The sequence below is a fragment of the Rattus norvegicus genome, chromosome 7, assembly GCF_036323735.1.
Source record: "Rattus norvegicus strain BN/NHsdMcwi chromosome 7, GRCr8, whole genome shotgun sequence".
NCBI classification, from domain to species: Eukaryota; Metazoa; Chordata; class Mammalia; order Rodentia; family Muridae; genus Rattus; species Rattus norvegicus.
In genome coordinates, this window is record NC_086025.1 from 105,788,255 (window position 1) to 105,810,202 (window position 21,948).

General features: G+C 45.7%; 1 protein-coding gene across 8 annotated transcripts in view; it reads right to left on the reverse strand.

Moving 5' to 3' along the window:
* Col22a1 (collagen type XXII alpha 1 chain) overlaps positions 1-21,948 on the reverse strand; it is a 237,471-nt gene that overhangs the window by 168,479 nt on the left and 47,044 nt on the right. For all 8 annotated transcript variants that reach the window (XR_010053430.1, XM_063264443.1, XM_039080218.2 and 5 more), the window contains exons 5-9: positions 16,832-16,943; positions 12,288-12,411; positions 7,607-7,882; positions 3,182-3,262; positions 1,978-2,094 (exon numbers count right to left, since the gene is read on the reverse strand). Coding sequence is in view for 7 of the 8 variants with exons in the window: in XM_063264443.1 (XP_063120513.1) it covers positions 1,978-2,094; positions 3,182-3,262; positions 7,607-7,882; positions 12,288-12,411; positions 16,832-16,943 (710 nt within the window). In the remaining variant the exon portion in view is untranslated. The remainder of the gene's footprint in view (positions 1-1,977; positions 2,095-3,181; positions 3,263-7,606; positions 7,883-12,287; positions 12,412-16,831; positions 16,944-21,948) is intronic.

The window sequence follows — 21,948 nt, forward strand, 5'->3', positions numbered from 1 at the left end:
ATAGCCACCCCTGTGTCAAGATGTGCAGTAGTTGCCATAACACCGGTAATATTCAATCTCTGTCAACTGGAACTTAGGGCTGCATAAAAGAAAAATCAAGGATATGTTACCAGTCCACAGCGGCCACAGTTATAGTATATTAAAGCCTTAGGATGGAAAATGGACTTATCTTAGAAAAGAAGGTTCTGGATAGTTATAGAATTGGAAGGGGTGAATGGCAAGGGAAAGAAGGAAGCACAGAGGGAAATCATAGACAACAATCATACTCAGTAAAGAATTGCTGCTTGTGCTTTAGACAAAGAACAGGTACCAGCTAGAGAAAAAGCTGTTCAGGGCAAGGAAAAAATGTTTCAGGTAGAAATCACGATATCTTCAAATGGCCAAAGGTGATCGAGATGAAGGCTCATCTAAGAAACCAGGAATTTTCATCTGATGTGGGAACTGAGAGGGAGGCTGTGACATTAGATTAGAAGCACTGTGGGTGTGGCATGGACCACTTAGGAGTAGACGTAGTGGACAGGAATCCTTAAACCATGCAAGGAGAACAGTGGAGAGCCAGGCACTGGTGAGTTAGACAGTCGGAAGAAGAGTGGCAAATGAGAAGCCTGTTGGGATGAGAAACAGTGACCACATGGATCCAGGAGGAAGCACTTGACTGGGGAGGGTGGGTTCGGTTGTACCTCCTATCCATATACAGTGGCAGAAGAGCAAAGCCCCCCTCGGCCCCCACTGTTTCCCACAGAAGCTCCAATTGAAGGCAAGACTCAGGACAATGTTGATTCAGGCAGCTGCTTGAGACTTCGCTGGCATGTGGGATATATTTGTGCACAGGCTGAGGCAGCCTGAGCCTGAGTCTGCACCTCAAAGAGCAGTTACCTAGCCCAAGTGTGCTGATCCCACTTCCTTTTCCTGACTGCTTCTTCTCTAATCTGGGCACTGGGCATGGAGTATCCTAATATCACCTACAGCCTGAAAACATTCCATGCTCAAAGTGTCACTGGCGTTTGGCAAGTTGAACCAGTTATATGGCAGGCTCACTTGACTAGACGTTCCTCAGTGATCCAGGTCTTCCCAAGAGCCTAACTCTGCATAGAACAAGAAGGGATGAAATGTGTGAAGATAATGGGGGTGGGGAGGGACTGCATATTTGCCAGATGTATTACTGCTGCTTAGATATCCAAAGCGTCTGATCCAGTAGTTACCTTCATCTCTCATTCACTTGGGTCTGGGTGTCGCTAAAACTGGGAAGAGACTCACAGTCTTTCATGTGTGCTGGCACCATGCAGAAGGGACAACCACATGTGCTGGATTAAGACACAGGGGGTACCAGTCCAGACAGACTATCCCCAGACATTTCTGTTCCTTTCCTTGCCAACCTCGTGTGTGTGTGTGTGTGTGTGTGTGTGTGTGTGTGTGTGTGTGTGTGTGTGAAAGGTCTATAGAGAAAAAGGAAAATGAAAGCCTTGGTTACAAACCAAGAATTTAAATAAATGTGTTGAGTGGAATAGAGGTATGATTTTCACAAGCATGAAGCACTTTCTAAAATACAAAATGATGCCCAAACCCTTATTCATAAACATATACATGCACCCCACACACATAATGACACATATTAAGATTAGGGAGTGTGGCTAAGGAAAGGAAACAGCAAAAATGGGGATGGTCTCAGTAACAGCCAGAGAGAGCCCCGTAACAGATGGTTAGCTGCAGGAAAACATTAATTACATCTAAGCTGGAGAACCTCCCTTCCCAGTGTTGTAAAAGAGCGAGAAACAAGACATTCCAAGGAACACAATGGGGTTCTGAAAGTCACTGCGAGCCTGGCATTATCCTGGTCTGGGAGACCAGGTGTGCTGGGAAGCTCCCACTTTGCTTCGCTGTCAGAGCAGTCCTGCCAACCAACCTTGCTGGCTGCACTCAGCTCAGAGGCTACAGGCTGGGAACTGCGGGCAGACTATGGAACGTAGGGTGAGCTACCTTTTCTCCAGCTGGGCAGGAGCAGTTGATGGTCTTCAAGAACCCAATCTGTTCGCTACCAGGTGTGGGCAGCTGTGGAGGCGCAGGTGGCGGCTCTGTCACGACAGTCACCTGACACTGGAAGAAAAGGTCAAGGAGTCAGAGTCTGACTGTCTCCTGGTGAGGATCACAATCTCTGGGACTGTGAAGGAACTGGGCATGGAAAGAAAACCCAGAAGCTTCCGAGCACACATGAATCAACAGGACACATCTGACAGCAGGTCTATGGGTCTCTGAAGGCCTTACCATGGATAGGCTAGGCAGCCAAGCTCTAGACACTGGCCGCCTCATCAACCTGGAAGAACCAATTAGCTACATTGCCCTCAGTGTTCACCACATAGGATGGAGACAAGGGTGTCTCCCTTATGAGTTTCTGATACAGAGTGAATCAGGTAGCCTAGGGACTCTTACACATGCTCTCAATCCTTACCCTCCTCTTCCCACTATTCCTATAGTTTCTCAGCTCCTATTGACCCCTTCTTTCCTTCCTTCTCCTTTTCTCTCTCCACATCGTTATCCAGATACCCCCATGACCCCAGCCCCTGCATACTATAGGAGTGCAGAGAGGAGCACAATATTGAAGTTCTTATGGCATCCCCAAGCCTGGGCTGCCAGGCACTGAACATGGGGCTCACCCTTCAGCCCTGCGAAGCAGGTCCCATGCCAATCTCATCTTTCAAGCATAACTTGGAACTAGGATTTGGTAGAGAAACAGGGAGTAGATGGAATTTGAGAAGTGCATAGTGAGGTCAGAGGGGAGCAGACCCTAGTGGGGCCAACCTCGTTTCTGGGGCCTATAGCATCCTGACTGCTCCGTCTTACCAAAGCGGTGGTTTCCTGTCTTCCTGAGCCCTGACTGCATCAATCTACTGTGATCTCCTCATAGCACCCTCCAGTCTCTGCCTTCCATGTTTCCCCGAAACTGGGTCATATCACTTGGCTGGAGGCCCATTTTAACTTGTTTTCCCCCAGCCACAATGTATAAATGGTTAGAAGTAAAACATGAATCCACAATACACACACACACACACACACACACACACACACACACACACACTCTGAGGGGCCAGGACCACCCTAGCCCCAGTTGCTAATTCCCAAACCCTGAACACCTCACATCCCATATGCCATACCCATGTCTAGCCTACTTGGCCTGCCTGCTCACCGGACCCAAGGGGATGTCACAGCAAGTCTCCAGTTCTGCATGTCGCGAGTCACAGTAAATCACAATCCGCTGCAGGTCAAACTGGAAAGCAACACGAGGAGAGAAGAAAGAGCTGGAATCTCCATGGTACCAGACGGCCCACTTAACTCTTAGGATCCTCTGAGCCTGTGTTGCACTGCTGGGCTGCATGGGAGGCTCTGCATTGTTTGTACCCAATTGTCATCCAGAGACAGCTGCCCTTGCATGCTTTCACTGTATATAGACAGTGGCCTTAGCCCAGCCCCCCTGCCGCCCACATTTCTCTGCACTACAACCTGTGCACCTGGCAGCAGGCTGTAAAGCGATCACAGCCCTGGAATCTGCTTTCTGGGCTGCAGACTCTTGCAGTCAGAGAGTGACCTGCAGAACCATTGCCTTGAGCTCTAGCTGAGGATGTCACACAGTAAATAAAATTCAGCAAACTCTGGCTGCTGCCTAGACTCCCATTCACAATTCACCATGCTTTTTTTTTTTCCCTTCATCTCGCCTTTCTTAACTGACCCGAGCTTCGACAAGCAGTACTCTCTTTCCCATGCACTCTGCCCTCAGTCCCACTGCCTAGAAAGACTCCTCCCACCCACTGTTGACAGGCAGGCTGCTCTCAGCTTCCTCCTTCCTCCTCCTGTTCAGGCTCAGACTCATCGCTCCCGCTCACCCTGTCCATCCTCCAGACAATATTGGCTTGCAACACCACTGTGTATTTTTTTACTTCCTTCTCCAAAACCCCTTTCCTTTACAACAATAAAATCACTGTAGGGTCTGTTCTCTCTTGTCCCCAGTTCCAGAGCAGCCCCTGACACAAGATGTGGCCCAGGCATATGAAGGGCAGATGAAAGGACCTTTAGCAAGGAGAACCGGTAGTGGAGGGGCTCTGCCTGTGTGGGGCTGGGGGTCTGTGTGATTTCAACCCTCTGCTTCTACCATGTGCTCATTAAAGCACACCCCCTCACAACCCCCTGATTCTCTTCAGCAGGACAAGAGCAGATCTATTCACGTCTATTTCATTTCCTGTTGAGACAATTCGAATAGGAAGAAACTGACAGAATGCATATTTTTGATTTTGAGCAAGGCTGGTCTTTGGGAGATGGCCTGCTTTCTACATTAACTGTGCTCCACTGATCACAGCTTAGTCATCAGAAAATTGAAGTTGGGAGGGGCCCCCAAATTCCACCACTGCCTTTGGTACCTGCTACTCCAAGCACCTTAATCCTTTCTGCTCACTGTCTTCCTAAGCCCCAGAATTTCTACCCATTCTATGCTGGGCCCCATTCCTGTCTCAGAGCCATATTTGAATTCAATCTGCAGCAGCTGTGGGCTCGACTATCTCCAGGGTCAGCTCATGGTTCCAAGCCTCTCACCCTATCCCATATGCAGGTGCTTATCTAACAGCCCTTTGCTAGCGTAGGTATGGAAACAGGTGACAAATGGTTGAGACCATGAGCCAGGCCCACCTGGCTGAGTCTAAGGTTAGCTTAACTCACCTATCATGAAAACACCTCAGTTCTCTGATCCTTCATTTGCCCTTCAGTGAGATGTGTCATAGAGCTAGAGAGGGCACTGAGGGACTCAGAGGGTACAGTACTTGTCCCACATGAAACCTACACAGGCCGAGGCCTCTTCCCACCATATCTAAGGCCCCAAACCATACAGCCCTACATATCCTTGCCTGTGCTATTTGAAGGATATAAAATAATTGGACTATTCCTCTGAGCATTTAATATGAAAACACAGCTACAGATGGCTATCAGAGGCCTAAGATTCCTTGGAGTCAGATACCAACAAAATGTTCTCACTAATAGAAGGAAAGGAGGGAAATGGGAGGTCCCCCCACTTAAGGAACCAGTTAAAGTTCCCACAGGGACACTTCCTGGTTAACTATGATGACCAAATTCAAGAGTCAGGGTAGGACCCAGACCTGGTACCTCAGAATAAATGAGAAGCTCTGAGCAGAGACACTGACCATTGTTCCCCTTGTGAATTTACAAGTTGGAGCATGTCCTTCCATCTCTGTGCCTGACTTTGCCTCCTTAAGTGGCACTAAGTGATATCTCATGATGGCAACATGATGTTGTATAGACTGAAGACCTCGGAGTTTACTGTGACCGTACAAGGGCTCATTGCCCAGAGGCCATCTGGGCACTGGATACACAAACCAGAATGGAGAGTCAACAAACACTGCCCCACATTAGAGCACTAGGCTCTCTCTAGTTCTTTACTTAAAAACTGAATCATGGCTGTAGGTCTAAGGTTGGCTGGTCTCGCAGCAGAAGGAAACAGCCAGATAATGTTCAGGATACTGATACCTGCTTAGGAGGAAGATCACCTGCATTTGTACTTCTATGAGCCACTTTAAGGCAGCTAATCCAGATGTGGGGTATACTGACTGCTTTTGTGTATCAACTTGACACAAGCTGGAGTTATCGCAGAGAAAAGAGCCTCCCTTGAGGAAATGCCTCCATGAGATCCAGGTGTAAGGCATTTTCTCAACTAGTGATCAAGAGGGGAAAGCCCAGCCCATTGTGGGTGGTGTCATCCCTGCGCTGGTGGTCCTGGGTTCTATAAGAAAGTAAGCTGAGCAAGCCAGGGAAAGCAAGCCAGTAACATCCCTCCATGACCACTGCATCAGCTCCTGCTTTCTGACCTGCTTGAGTTCCAGTCCTGACTTCCTTTCATGTTGAACAGCAATGTGGAAGTGTAAGCTGAATAAATCCTTTTCTCCCCAACTTGCTTCTTGGTCAAGATATTTGTGAAGGAATAGAAACCCTGACTAAGACGCAGGGCCAGTGGGAACAGACCAAAAGGCAGGATGTGTGTTAGAGTGAATCTCTGGGTTCCACCGCCCATGAAAAACTCTCCTGAGACTCTGGAGAGAGTCAGAGGCCTGAGAGAAACAGGCAGAATGGGAAAGAGGAACCTAGAGTACCTGGAAAGGGACAGAGAAAAGTCTCAGAGTCTGGGGTTTCTCCAGCAGATGCCAGCCTCAGAGCCTAGGTCCTACACCTAGGAACAACCCTCTCTCTATTCCCTCCATTGGGTTTGGCTAACTAGCAACTCACCAGCAGCAACTAACTCACTAGCTCAGCAGTTAACTATCCAAGAATCCCACTGTATTCCAGCTCCACAATCACATGCTGTCCCTGCACACTGAGCCAACTAAGATTCCTGCCTCTCCAATCTTTCCCCAGCTGAGCTCTGGGCACTCAGGCTCCCTCCTTCACCTCCACATCTACCCCTTTCTAGAATAAGCAGAGATTGCTCAGGTAGAGGACTTGCCTACTTCAGCTTTTTTGGCCAGGTGTCGCCTGTGGGCTGATTTCCAGGATATATACAGTCAGCCTTGGCCTTGTATCCTCCCCATCTCTGCTACCTGTGCTTTAAGCATCTATCCTCTGGCCCTGCTGCTCCCAAACAGGCATGTTCTACCTTGTAGCCTTTGTCCTGTATGTATAAATTAGCCTCCTTTAGGAAGCTACCCACATACCTCTCTCAACTCCCCCCTCACAGCTACCGCACCTTGTTTAGTTTGGACACCTAGCCATCAGATTCCATAATGCATGATTCCAGTGTCTACTGTGTCATTTACCTAACCACACCGAAAGATCTCAATGAGTCTTTCTTCCGTAGAAATCCAGGGTTTGTTAAATTCACATTTCTTTTTTTTTTTCTATTCAGACTCAGTATAACTGGACGCCTATAGTCTATCAGACAGGCACTCCTGTACAAAAGTCAAAGAAGCAGCACCTACCACAATGGAGCCTGCATTACCTCCAACATGCAGTACGCACCAAGTGGGTCCTCTAGTGCTGCTGCTGCTCTGCTGATGCTAATGATATGGCCTGGAAAGACCAGGCTGCTACGGAAAAGATCCAGGATTTATGCCTGCAAGCCCTCTCTATGCTCGTCCATCCCAGGACGGTGTGGCAACACCTGAATATGATTGTGATTCTGCATATTTGTGTGTATTGAGTGTATGTATATTTGACTGAACTTGTCAAAGTATGGTTGCCTCTTGGCAAGCCAGGAGCCCTCACCATACACAAATCCAATGATGCTCAGGCTCTTTGTCTTAAAAGGGACTGGTTTTGCATGCCAATCTTGTGCTCCCTTGAAGGCACCAATGTCACCAATGTCCAGCAGAGAGCCTAGCAAACAGAAGAATCTCAGTGGATATACAATGAATGGCTCAGTGAGTGAGTGAATGAATGGGAAACTTGCACTCCAGCATGCTGCTTTCTGAGTAAGAGTCCTCTCTCCTCAGAAAGTCCATGTGATGATTCACAAATAGATAATAAAAGGAACTACAGATATAGGGGACACATGCACCTAGAGTCTGAAGTCCCCTCTGGTGGCACTGGCACTTTCTTCAAGAGCCCCTCAGGTACTCACATCAATGGGCACGCTGTCATAGAGACGTTTGCCAATCACAGTCTTGCCCTGGATGTCGATGTTCTCCCTCTCCTCAATGGGCAGCGTCTGAACCAGCATACAGTCAATGTAGAGGGACACATTCTGGGCCTGGATGCTTAGAGCCATCTTGTGCCAGTCACGGTCAAAAAGGTTATCAACTTGGGGGCCTCGGAAGACCACCCGGACTGCATCCTCCATGGCACCCACAGCGTTGTACTCAACTGCCTTGTTCTCACCATCCAGCCGGATAGAGACCTACGAAGACAGACAGAGAGAATCCTTGAACATCTACTACATGTCCTGAACATCATAGAACAAAGCATAGACAGAAGTCCGGAGGGCAGAGTCAGTCTTTAGGATACCAACACATCCAATTGTGACTCTCTCAGCACTAAGCAGAGGTTAGGTATTCAGTGTGTGAAGAGGCTACAGGGGCTTTTGTGAGACTTCCAGATGCCAGTAAAGAGGGACTGAGGCATGGCACCAATCAGAAATCCTCGCAAGCTTCTAGGTCCCTTAAGGACCCTGCCCTACTCAATATAAATGTCAAGTGCCAGGCTGCAAGCAGACGGATAACCTCTCCTGTCTCTCATCTAGAAGACGCAACTGAAGCTCTAAGAGAATGAACCCCCTTGATTGGTGTGGGCCTTGACTAACCAGTCACTCCTGACTACACACTCAACCCTTCACACAATCTTCTGGCACAGGGCAAGCACATAGGGTTATCTAACTGTTTGACTTCTCCAGAATATAGTGTCATCTTCCAAAGTTCATGTTCAAGAACAAAACAAACAAAACAAACAAACCTCACACAAAATTATCTTATAACCTTTTAAGGACATTGACAATTTTCATAGTGATCTGTGGCTGCACATAGGCTACCACTGCAAGGAAGGTCACTTTGCTTTTGGGGGATGAATAGTTATCTTTTTCAGCCATGCTCTTACTTCCTCCCTTCTAGGATAAACACACTGTGTGACAGGGGAGCCAGGTATGAGGAACGCAGCAGTGAACAGGTACAGATCTGGACAGTTCATGAACATGGGGCATTAACTAAGATTAGTCTTTACCTGCCCTCAGAGCCTTCTGCCTGCCACTTTCTGTGGTTGCTAATTCAGGTTTGCCTCAGCAAACTCTTGCTGGCTCCAACTTCTCTTCCCCCACATCCAATATTCCCACATCCCCACATCGCCACAGGTAACTCTATGCACCTCATCATTTAATTAGTTAGTTAATTCAGCGCATTAGACAGCGCCTGGTCATCCCAAACCAGGAAGTCATTTTAACACTTCGTGATCTCAGACAGGTTATTCAACTTCTTTACAATGTTTCTTCATTTGTAAGATGGTATTGATATTGGCATTTATGTCACAGGATTGCTGGGAGTTCAAAAGTAAGTACACATGTAATCACTGTATGCCAGGCTCTGGTCTAAATCTTAATTACAATAACTTATGCACGTAAGATCACAGAAAACTTCAGTCTTTTCTAATGATCCTGGTTTGCTTCCTATTGCTCTGATAAAGAGTATTCACAGCACAGCCCTGGTCTTCTAGGTTCTACATCTGGTTCAACTCCCTGCTACACAACCAAGGAGTACCTCATACTTTAACTGGCTCATCTGCATACATATTATGATAAATGGCTGAAAACAAGGGTCCCCTCTCTTTTGGTGGAAAGCAACTTGGAGAAAGAGTTTATTTCGTCTTACATCTTACAGGTCCCAGAACATCGCTGAGGGAAGTCAGGACAGGAACTTGGAGGCAAGAACTGAAGGTCACAGAGGAATGCTGCCTACTAATTATGTTTTGGGCTATCTCAGCTTGTTTTCTTATATGACCCACAACTACCTACCAAGGGCTTGAGCCTCCCAGATGAATCGTTTATCAAGAACTTCCTTCAGGCAAACTTAATGGAGGCATTTTCTCAGTTGGGCGTCCCTATTCGTAGATGAACCAAGCTTATATCCACTTGACAAAAACCAAACCAAACAAACAAACAAATGACAACAACGAAAACAAATCAACAACAACAACAAAACCCCAGCACACCAATACATGTATACTGTTGGAGTCCAATAGACTCCTCTCTTTCCCAGACATTTTGATTGATTTCTACTTACTTGTCTTTACATTAATACGTCAACATATGAAGTTATCTTATTTTGTAACCTGCACACCTGTTTGCTTAAATCCACTTTCCCATCATTGTAAACAGACGCCTCGTCTCCTTTGTTCATCTTTGTAATGCCAAGGCTAGGGGAAAATGTATGGTACGTGGTAGCATTCATGAAAAAGATGTTAATCAATGAATAGATCAGTACATGGGAAAGTGAGAGTCACTGAGAATGAATTAAATTGTCTCCGCAGTGCAGAGAATTGGCCAGAGCACAGCCCTGGTCTTCTAGGTTCTCCATCTGGCTCAGCCTCCCTTCAACACAACCAAGAGGTGCCTCAGATTTTTTTAATTGGCTCACATGCATCCTTATTACAGGTATGATAGACAGCTGAAACAAGGGTCTCCTCTCTAATCACCCAATACAGCACATATGGGGTCATTGTTCCACAATTGAACACAATCCTATTACTTCTTCAGGGTAGTCTCGCAGACCTCAGTCAAGGCCCTAATGATCTTTGGAGATCCCCGAAGACTTGGCTTTCCCTCCTGATGTTTCTGTCTCTAGCACAAAAGAAAACAACACAGGCCCTAGAAGGGTGTCCACGGACACTAGCTCCGCAACCTCCCGGAGTCCATTTCATCTCTCAGATGCATCAGCAAGTTGTGGCAGCTCTGTTTCCAAGATATAGCTAAACTCTGTTCAATCCAGAAGGGGGAGGGGCAGCAGTGATGGCAGACAGGAAGCACAAAGCTCTGCAAATGCCATGAAGAAAAGACCCAGACTGTGGAGGTGGTGTGGATTCACCTGACAAGAATGTCATGGCAGGTGCCCAGTTCCACCCTGCCAGACCAGAGGAACTGGAAAAGCAAATCTATGGTTAACAGACATTGGCAGCAGGCAGGAACACAGGGCCGACAGAAGCCTGCCAATGCTTTCAGTCTCCCACACATAGGAAACTGTATCCCTCCATGGTTAGCACTAAGCACTGAAAATGAGTTTGTATGTCTGTGTGAGCACAGATACTACGGGTGAGTTATTCAGCAGGACTGTCAGACTCAGACAGGCTTAAACAAAGGGACAGACTTGGGCCTTAACTGCTTGGGTTCAAGTCTTAACTTCTGCTCTTATTACCTGTGCAAACTCAGGTCAATGCCTGAGCCTCTCTGTGGCTATTTCTTTCCCTGCAATAAGACTAGTAAAACCAGCCTGTCTACAGTAAAATGAGAGGATGTTGTACATTAAGAGTTGTGAACCATTTGAACCACACAGGTTTGTGTCAGTGAACAGTGAAGAACAATGTTAAGGTCTTCTCTGGCCACAGAAGTCGAGTCTGTTCTATATTCTATTCTGTCCTGTTCCACTCTATTTTATTCTATGCGTTCTATTTTTCTATTCTATTCTTCTTCTACTCTATCTTATTTTACTCTACTCTATGATGTTAGACTGGAATGAAATTATCAGATGATTGCCCTGGGCATTGTCCACTTCTCCTCACAATGCTCTTACCATCTTGGTGGCATCATCTCATTTAATTAGGATAAGAAGAGAAGGGGAAAGGAAGAGAGGCAGAATGAGAGAGAAGAGCTTAGAAGGAGGTAGTCTAAGAGATGGAGAATAAGAGGTAGATGGTGGAGGTTGTCTCCGACAACTGTCCACAATTGTTGAAGGCCAATTACTTGGAGAACTTTTTGTTTTGTTTCAACCCCACATGAAAACCAAGAGTTTCTCCCAGGCAAAGATAGGAAGGTCTACCCATGCATATTTCCAATGAAAGGGCAAGGTTCAAGGATCAGGCCTTTGAGCCCTAAGAACAAGTGAATCTGGGCTTCTCAAGAGTAGAGCATGGCACTGCTTTCCTATCGAGCTGATGTCTTGTGCTGATGATGTTGGCTCTGAGGTTTGTTCCTCCTCACTGGGCTTAGTGCTGATGAGGAACTGTGGAATTGAAAGCCAATTCTCTACAGGGTTTGAAACTTCACATGTGAGTGAACTGAAGACAATTTTCTTTTATGCAAGAGATGTACTCATGACAGATTCTACTACACATTAAACTGTGCTGGATGCTTTGCAAGCATGCTTTTATTAACACCTTATTCATTCACCAAGTATTCATGGTAAGTACTCTCATTTCTTACTCTCAAGCTGAGGAAGCTAAGACTCACAGGCAGTCCTATCCCAATGATTCACACCAAGAAAAGGGGAGACACAATATTTGGTCTAGGTGCACCTGACCCTGAGCCATGTTTTTCCAATACTTTATGAGGTCACCAATAGAGAAGGTTCCATAAACAGCAGAGCAAGTGTTTATCTCCTTGGTTAGACAGAAAGTGTCAGAGAATGCTAGCTGGATGTTGAACCTTAGAAGATCTAACCAGGGAAGGAAAAGGAGCTGGACCTATGGGCTCTTTAGGGCTCTATGCACCAGACCCCACTTCTCTCTAGGCTCAGAACTGAGCATCTTGCAGGAAACGCAATGGTCAAGATTATTTCCTGGGAGAAGGACAGAGCACTTTTCCTGGAGCCAGGCAGCACTGCCTATACCTGTGGGATGCCATACTGGTCAATGACTTGCCAGATGTACCAATCTTCTTTCCGTGATGTTTTCCGGAACCGGAAAGTTGTGACAAAGGCATACTCATCAGGCAGGCCTTGGGGGAACACATCTCTGAAAACAACGAGATACAGATAGCACCAGCATTAGTGTAAAGAGTAGGCAGCTGTCATGGGAAGCTTCCATGTCTTCTCAGCCACTAAGTCCTAGCAGTGTAACTCCTAAGGATGCCTGGAACACTCTCCCCACAAGCTGTATTGATGAGGCCTTCTATTGGCCAGCACTGTGGCCCCTTCACTGCCTTTGCCCCACCCTCATTGCTTATCTCCTGGCTCCCCACCTTTGACTGGTGGTCAAAAAGTGTTGAATGACCTTCTCTGAGGAAGGCTTCCAGCCTTCACCTCTCCTATCCTGCTCTTGTGTTTCTTATACCTGGGGTCCTATACCAAGTTGGCCTCGGTGTATGTCTTCACAAAATCCATGTGCAAAATCGTAATACCTAGGTGGTGAAGGATCAGTAATTAGGTGATGCAGAGTGGAACCCTTTGATAAGAAAGGCCCCCTCCATGTTGTTTAGCATTTTTGCCAGGTGGTATTATACCATCGGTGCAGACCTGGCTTTAGACATCTTCAGTTCTTTAGGAAACTTCAGCCACTCAAGAATCATGCATATTATGCAGCATAGTCAGCAAGAAACAGGACATCCTCTTCCCTCTACTAGTTCCTGGGTTCAACCATAATCACAGGGCAGGTCTCTCCTAGAGGTGACCTCTACTCCAGTGAGTTGTAAAACTGTCCATACACTTTCACATTCAGTTACTATGGCGATCCCAGAGCTAATCACTTGGTACCTGTCCACAGTATCCTTGGACCACCTGTCCTTCCACCTCTACTAATGTCATGGACAGAGAAGCCTGAGCTTCCTCCTGACCCCAGTTCCACCCTTCAAAACAATTTTTCTCCCCTTCTTTCTCCACCTTACTTTCTTTTCCAACAGAGTTTAACAAACGTAACTTACGTACGTGCTCCTTCTGCCACCTCTCACCATCGCTCTGTTCAAAGCACTTGTTCTCTGCCCACAGGTCTCCCCAGTTTCCATGTGGGGATACTGGTGAGAATGTCTGGCAAGTCCCTGTCCCTTAGCTCTTACCACAAAGCCACCAGTACAACGGGAATCCTACAGTTGCTAAGGAATAAAACTGAAAGTTGTCAAATACTGTTTTTGTACAAAAGCCTTTCTTTCCCAAGAACAGGCTAATTTTCTCAGAGGACACTGAGGGTATAGTTTCCTATGGCAATGAAGAAGATCAAGTAACATCACTCCCCTCCCTCTGGATGACAGTGACATCCCTTCTACTAAAGTTGCAATACCACCAAATTTTGCAAACTTGCTCTGGTGGATATCTGTGTTCTATCTAGGATTTCCATATTATCAAAATGAAGTTTAACCCACTTTTGTGTTTCTTCAACAAATTACACACATAATCCCAAGACATTAATTCTTAATTTTAAAATGAGTACTTTGGTGAACATAATAAAATGACACAAACTTTTATCTCATTCCATCCAGGAAAGAACTTGTGAATGCCATGTTTTGATCTTTGCATCAAATCAGGGAACCTGGACTCTTTGGAGTTAACTCAAGGGATATGGCAGATAGCGTTCACACCCCAAGAATCTGGTCTCTCCATAACTTTTCTCTTAACCACCAGCCAACTGTTCTTTCATTCTGTAAAATTTGGCCAGGAGAATCCACTGTCTACCCTGGGGGTGGAAGACTGCCTCTGAGAACACACAAAGCAATGATTTGCTACTGGAAGAGATGGAGGATGTCTGGCCAGACAGTCAGGAAGGGAAGTGGGATAGTATCTAGGTTCCTGGTTCTTCAATTTGCAGATCCTCAGGGATCCTTCATGTAGCTAAAAACTTAAAAGTTAAGACTGGTCCTCACTGACTCTCCACTCATGTATCCAAGTTGAGAGGAGACCCAGTTGTTCAATATCATCCTCTAAAGGTAGGACATCATGAGGATCACATACAACAGGAGGAAAGGAGCCTGTCACCTTCTCCACCTAGGCTTCCCTAAGGAGTTAGGGACTCCTTTAATCACCATGCATGTAGAAAGAGACAGGACATCCCTACCTAAGACACGTTTCCTTTATCTTAATTATTCATTATCTTCATGCATCTCTCTATTGGTTTCTTTCCGAATATACCTTTTTTCTTATAATTTTGGATTTTCTCAGCAAACATATGCAAGTGTGTATACGCAAACAAAATATGTATGTGTCCATGTTCCCTGATTTGATGCAAAGATCAAAACATGTACACACACACACACACACACACACACACACACACACACACGGATAGAAGGAAAAAGGAGGGTACAAATAGTGTACTGCACATATACATAGCTACACACACATAATCTGGGGGAATCAGTAGAGTCAAGGGTGGGAAATCCAATTAACCACTCTCTCCATGAATGACATAGCAAATTTGAGATTACAGAGCAAAGAACAAGGCTTTGGACTTCAAGTACCTGACAACGAGGCCAGCTACTGCCTCCCGTTATCTGTGAGGTTTTTAAAGCTCTGATGTTATAACAGATAAATGAGAGTAACACCTGCTCACCTCATGTTATTATAGTAAGAATTAAATGAAGATGTGTAAAGGTGTCCTTTATGTGTTAAAGAAATACATAAAAATGTCCTCTATATGTTAAAGAAGTGAGTACTTTTGAAAGTGACATCTCTTTCCATTATGAATAAAATTAATCTGCAAATTAAATCATGTGTGTATACAGACAAATACATTTCAAAGCATTAGAAAGTGAAAGGAAACGAGCACTTCTTGAGATGTCAGAGTGCTGCTCTTTCTGAAACTATGCCATATGAAACAGGACAGACAGAAATCCCCACTCAGGAAAATGGACAGTGTCACAGCTAAACTCATCATCCAGAAGCTGTGCCCAGCACTCTGCTCTATAGAGTAAGAGCTTAGAGATGTTCTGGTGAATGGCAGGTGTCCCAGAGAAGAAGACATCTCTGGCCTATGAGGCATCTGTTGTATTTGTGTACCTCTCTCCCTTCTGTTCTTTATTGAATTTTCCTCTAAGGTGAAATTATATATGGTGTTTTTCTGTTTCTAAGCAGGGGGAGTTCATAAGAAGGGGGTGAATAAGAGCATAGTATGGAGTCTGAACATCCTCTCATTACCCCCAAATGAGCCTGGGACCAGGTGACACACATCACCTCACCCATCTTTGTGCCAGTGCAGAAGAGCATGCTCAGTATCTGCGAGGTCAGAGTGCAGTCGCTATTCTGCACGTGGAAAGACGGAGCTCAGAGAGGGAGACATGTGCCCCATTCTCCTTTACTCTCAGGGAATGTGAGTTCCAAGCCACGGGTGAGGTGACACTGCAGTCTGAAGTAGAGTCAGCTCACAGGACGCTCAATGAACTCAATGCTGTACTCCAACCTCCATGTATAGCTCATCATGGGTAGCTAAAATCTGACTTCTCTCACTGTGATGGGACTTTGGAAGAGACTAAGGCTTATGTCCCTCCCCCCAAAGCTTCTAACTGAGTAGCAAAATTGTCTACAAAAAAACTAATTGCACAGTTTGACTCACTGGCCTCAAGTTCACTCTGCTCAGTGCAGGAGTATGCTATGAGAGTAGAGGAAGGCAAGGCCTGACTTAGTATGAAGGTTCCTAGAGAGCATCATCTAAGGCCCAGCACTGGAATGAGGAACTGAGCATGTATCCAGGATAGAAGTAAGGATACCAGCAAAGGCCTGGCAGTAGGAGGGCATGCCCAGAATTCTCTAATCATACAGGACCCCACAAATGAGGCTTGGGTCAAATAAGGACATTACAGCAGTGATTCCAAAGGCCAGTCCACCCTTTCTGTTCTCTGAGTTAACAAGCGATTAAAGAGTTACAAGATTGAGTAGGGATCACATGATGCCGGAACATCCCAATTTTCAAACCATCCGTCTGTCTCTAGTGAGCAGAGTACTCAGTGTGGGATCACTTTTACCCTTCACTGGGGACAAAGTGAGATCAGATACTGCAGAAAAATGTCCAGCACAGCTCTTCAATATCACAAGGCAGAGACACTCATCTCAGGTGGAAACAGGGAAGAAGGAGGCATTTGGTAACTTATGAACAAGGCAACCAGTCAACATGAAAACTAAGTCTTCACTGGCCCAAATCTAGGAGATACACATCTGTTATGTGAGGCCATGGCTTGTGCTAGGTGGTGGTAACCACCTGAGCTGAAAGAAAACTGCACCCATAAATGGATGAACACAAAATGACCAGAAAATCATTGATTCAAAGATCACGAAACTGCAAAGAACAAGCTTAAATTCCCATACCTATAGCTAAACTGTATCAACTTAATGTGACCTCACCAGGCACCACAAAGTGTGTTACCAGCAGCTCAGTGCTCAGTGAGCTCCTGTGGCTGGCTGTACCCTGCATCCCGGGGCATCCAAAGGTTCTGGAAGGAGAAAGGACCACTCACTCAGTTCTCTGCACCACAGGGAAGGAACCCATCCGTACATAGGAACTCTGGGCTCCGTTTTCTCTCTTCCCCAAGATTTCCTTCACACTGAATAAATCCATCAAGTCAAAACCTGTGCAAACAGAAAGTTGGGAATGAGTTTGGCAGAGGAAGAATAGGACAGACACATGAAAGAGCTAGTTCACTCTCTCCAAGAGAGCCAACCTGCCCACCCTGCCACCAACTTAGATATAAGGACACATATTGGGAAGGCAAGAGCAATGAGCTACGAGCCATGTAGCATCAAGTCCAGTGCTCCAGGATAAGGCAACAGGAAGGAGACGCTGGTCACCACACTGGAAAGTAAGAGCCAAGAGCATCCTGCATCATGGTCAAGTACAAGACAAATGCAGGTGTTCCGATTCCTCCTGCTGCGGGTGCCTATGTTCTATTCTAGAAGTTTAAATGTGGATGCTAACCCTTGATAAAAACGTAAGGTTTTCCTTCCTGCAGCCATATTGTTGTCTTTTACTTGGATCTTGCTTGAGTTATAACTCTGTGTTCCACAGCTTTGGAATCTCATGATTTTAAAGAGAGAAAAATAAACTGTCTTTGCAGTATTGCCTTAAAGAAAGGTGAGTGTTTTGGCTTGCTTTGATTTCCCCTTACGAGATGACTCAGAGTCACCGTCAGTGTAAAATAAAAGAGTAATCATGGCTGTGGGCTTTAGATTTGGGGGTGGTAAGTATGGAGGTGAAAGTTTAATTCTTCTCAGTCATATGTCTATGAGAATCTGTCATATTTTGTGACAAGCAGATGCCCCTGGCTGTTGCTCAGAGGACAGTGAGGGTGCTTAGAAGCCCAGTAGATGAGTCTATTCTGACAATGACATGAGAGACTGGGTATACACCATTCAGTAGGTCACGGGAGACCTGTTGAACAAAACCCACAACCACTTGCAGTGCATCCGTCCTACATCTCATAGTAAGACGCTTTAGCCAAGGTGTCTTGGCCAATCTGGAGAGTTGGAAAGTCGTGCAGCCTACCCAACCTCCAGAGAGCAACCCCGGTCCTAGAGGCTGACAGCATGATGGAATTCAGGCCTTGGAAGCTCATAACACTGTATGAATTCCTTTGAGCTTCAGCTGACAAAGCTTGGAGAACCACACCAAATGCTCACGATGCTCTGAGTAACTCTTATCCCCAAATGACATTGTGAATACTTCCTTTCCCATAGCAAGCTCTAGAGAAGACAAGCAGGTGGAGAGGGTAAATTGGGTCTTCCTGGCCCTGTTCTGCTGAGACCATAACTGACTGACTTTCTTCCTAGACATCAGTTCCCACATCTGTAAGCTGGGTGGAGCTTGGAATTGGTTGCCTTTCATTGTTTTTAGTGCCCAGAACTACTCATCTGGTTCTAACATTATTAGTCTTGGCATAGTTTACCTTCCAAGTACACTGCACTTCCTGTGTAACAGTGAAGTAAATGTCCACTATACATGCAGTGAAAGAGCCTTCAGTTCAGTGAGCAAGGCTGGTGATGCAACACAAACCTTGTCTGCTGGCAAGGTAGAAAGAAGCACTCCTGTGCACACCAAGAGAAGGGAGGTTCTCACAGTGTTTAACGAAGCCAAAGCTTTCTATCCCGTCACAGACTCTGTGGAAGCTGTCTGACTCTGTCTGAGAAAACATTCTCATGTTTTCTTAACTAGAAAAAGGAGACAATTTCTTATTGAGCTAAGATGATCTTTAAATCCAATGATGTCATAAGGTTCCTGAAGGAAGCCAGAGCCAAGAAATCACTCAGAGGATACTAACAGTTCTCTCTAGAGTCTGTGAAGGAAACCTGTCTATCCTCTTAAAGTTCCATGACAAAGGAGCCTTCTACCTCAGACTATGCAGGATTAGGATCCAATAAATGACCAAGGCAGGACATGGAGCACCCTCCCCAGCAGCGAGTAGTCCTGGGGAGTCTCTAATAAATCCATGAACTGTGATAAAGCTTGTGTAATGTCACTGAGGGAGATAAACTCTTAGTGACACAGAGTACAGGCAATCTCTTCTGCAGTCAGGGTGGTGTACTCCCTAACCATCTTGGAATAAGAGCTGGCTGGGTCCCCAGGGACTATCATCTCAGCTTACTTACAGGCAAAGAGACTGGGTGCCCTGAGGCTCTAGACACTTTATGACAATCACAGGCCTTGCATATGGCCCTGTACCTGAAGTACACAGCAGGGACCTGGCAGTGGAAAGGACTGCTTGGGAGCAGGGCAGTGACCTATAAACTTCTGAAGCCCTGAAGTCCTATGGCGCTCAAACCAACACCAGAAGGAACAAGGCCAAGGGACCTAGTAGGACCTATTTTTGCTCAGAGAGAAGTAGAATAGATTAGAATGGTAATGGCCTGGGCCAGCCCTTAAAGTACTGTGAGAGGTCTCTTAGTGGTTCATGGTGGAGGCAGGGGAGTTTCCTCTCTTCAAGGGCTGCTCCTCTCTTCAAGGGCTGCTGCTTAGAGAAAGGATTCTGCATTGTCTATTGGAGGTCCTAGAGTTTGTGGCAAAGAGATTGCACTTCTAGAAAAACTTCTAGTTGACACTAAAGAGACAAGTGGGGTAGATCTAAAGGGAAAGAGGGTGTCTGTCTTCAGACATATCTGGACCTGGTCTTGATCATAAACTCAGAAGCTACAGGACTGCTTTGGTCACTCAGCCTCCACTGCTCCTCTGAATATAAGGATCTATGACAGCTATAATACATTCTACCCTTGGAATACACAGCTTTGGCCCAGGAATTCAAGGCCACCATTGTTAGGGCTCAGACAGTCCATATATCCAGAGAAGGATTTCCAGGAGTTAGAAAAAGCCACTATTCCTGAGGAACTTGTGATACAAATTATCTGCCCATTAAAAGGAGCCATTTCCCCCATCTCTGGCAAAGGAGACATGGCTCTCCACTGACAAATACCTGTGGTAGTTTTCATCATATCAAAGTCAATGCTAACCTCCTAGCTCTTACTTTCCTGTTCACGTGTGTTTGTTACACATTTCAAAGTCCATGCTGGCCCCTCTAATCCTGCCTCTTCCCAAATTCCCATGCTGCTCCAGCTCACAGGCTTCCCTCCCCACAGCAGCTACTCATCCTCCTTATAACCCAATATTCTCTACTATTCTCCCTCCCTCCCTCCCTCGCTCCTTCTGAACATGCTTTAGACCATTCCTGATGCCCCCATAATAAAAACCTCCCCCTAATGGAGCTGCACTTCAGCAGTTTCTTTGCTGTACCCCTCACATCATTCATTACCTAAGAGTGAGTTTGAGATCAGCTTATGTGTGATACAAGAGGCCCTGCCTCAAAAGAGAATTAAAACAGAGAGAGAGAAAAAAATAAAAAGCAAAGACGGTCCTTCCTGATTCTGCCTTTATTGGTTTCAGCGAAGTCAAAGAATTGATCAAGAAAAGCTTCCAACATCAGAGAAAGGACTGAAGTAGCTGAAGGGGTTTGTGACCCCATATGAAGAATGCAGTATCAACCAACCAGATAGCCCTCCCCCCTTCATGAGCTCCCAGGGACTAAACCACCATCCCAAGAGAACACAGGGATGGACCTATGACTCCATCCACATATGTAGTAGAAGATGGCCTTGTTGAGCATCAGTGGGAGGAGAGGCCCTTGGTCCTGTCAAGGCTGCATGCCCCAGAGTGTAGGGGAATGTCAGGGTGGGGAGTTGTTAGGGAGTGGGTGATTGGGTGAGGGAGCACCCTTATAGAAGTAGGGGTGGGGTGGGGTGGGATAGCAGGTTTCTGGAGGGGAAACCAGGAAATGGGATAACATTTAAAATGTAAATAAAAACTAGTAAAAATAAAAATAAAATAATGCATTGGGGACTCATGCAGAGGGCCAGGTTTGGTTTCCAGAATCTACTTCACAGTTTATAACCCTCTGTAACTCCAGCTGCATGTCTTCTGATACTGTCTTCTGGCCTTCACAGACACCAGACATGCATGTGGTACAGATACATTAATGCAGTGAAACTGCTTATAACCATAATTAAATACAAAATCTTAAAAATTTCAAAAAAGAAAAAGAAAAGCTTCCAACAACAAGCAATTAACTAAGTGACAACAGAGGGTGGGTACCAAATTACCTGCAGCAACAACAACAAAACAGAAATAAAAAAAAACTATAACAACAACAGCTCAGTGCAGAGGGAACCAGAAAGCTCTTGGGTGGCAAACTGACTGAGTCCAGATAGCCTGAGGTAGAGCAGAAATCCTTTAATTCGAAGCAGCTTCCCAGGCTTCATGATACCTCATCACAGCCCAGCTGACCACACAAAGGGAGACCCAGGCCACTGTGTAGGAAAGTTTTACAACATTTACAGTGACCAAGAACTGGCAGAGAAGTCATTAGAACTGAGGGCTCTCAGAGACAATCTTCTGATCCCCTGTTGTACACATGAGGAAACTGAGGTCTTAAGGAGATCAGAAATTTGATCTGCAGCCATTTGATCTGTATAGCAAGCAGCAGGATGATCTAATATATTGTGTCTCAATATTCCTTGTCTATTCTGTCTTTATCATCACTTTCCTAGGCTGAATGAACACTAAAATGTGACAGATATTTAAGAAAATGCCTGGGAGAAAGGACTTTGAGAGCTGCATTTTTTTTAAAAAAGGCATCTTTGATTTCTGTATTACAATGAAATTGACAAACTAGATAACTCTCTATAACTCCCCCTTCAGCCACATATAGCGGGGATACTTTCTTGAGGCCGGTACTTATTAAATGACATTGGAGAGAAAGCAGGTTATTTGTGCACCCAAAGCTGCGAACACAGGAAACTACCGTGTGTGTTGATGTCCCTCAGCTCCCTATCCTACACTATAACTCATCTCTGGGAGCTCAGAGAGGGCAGGGAAGGTGTCAGGACTCCACTCACTGTGAATGGAAGCAAGAAGATTCACAAGAGAGAACCTCACATTTATCCGAGCACCCAAAGAAATTCTCAAAGGGTTTCTCCTCGTATATCACAGATTAAGTTCAAAGTTCAGCAGTCACATAAATAGTCACATACATATAGACTGGAGCCAGATCCTGAACACGATCCAAGCACATGCACATGCACACACACACACACA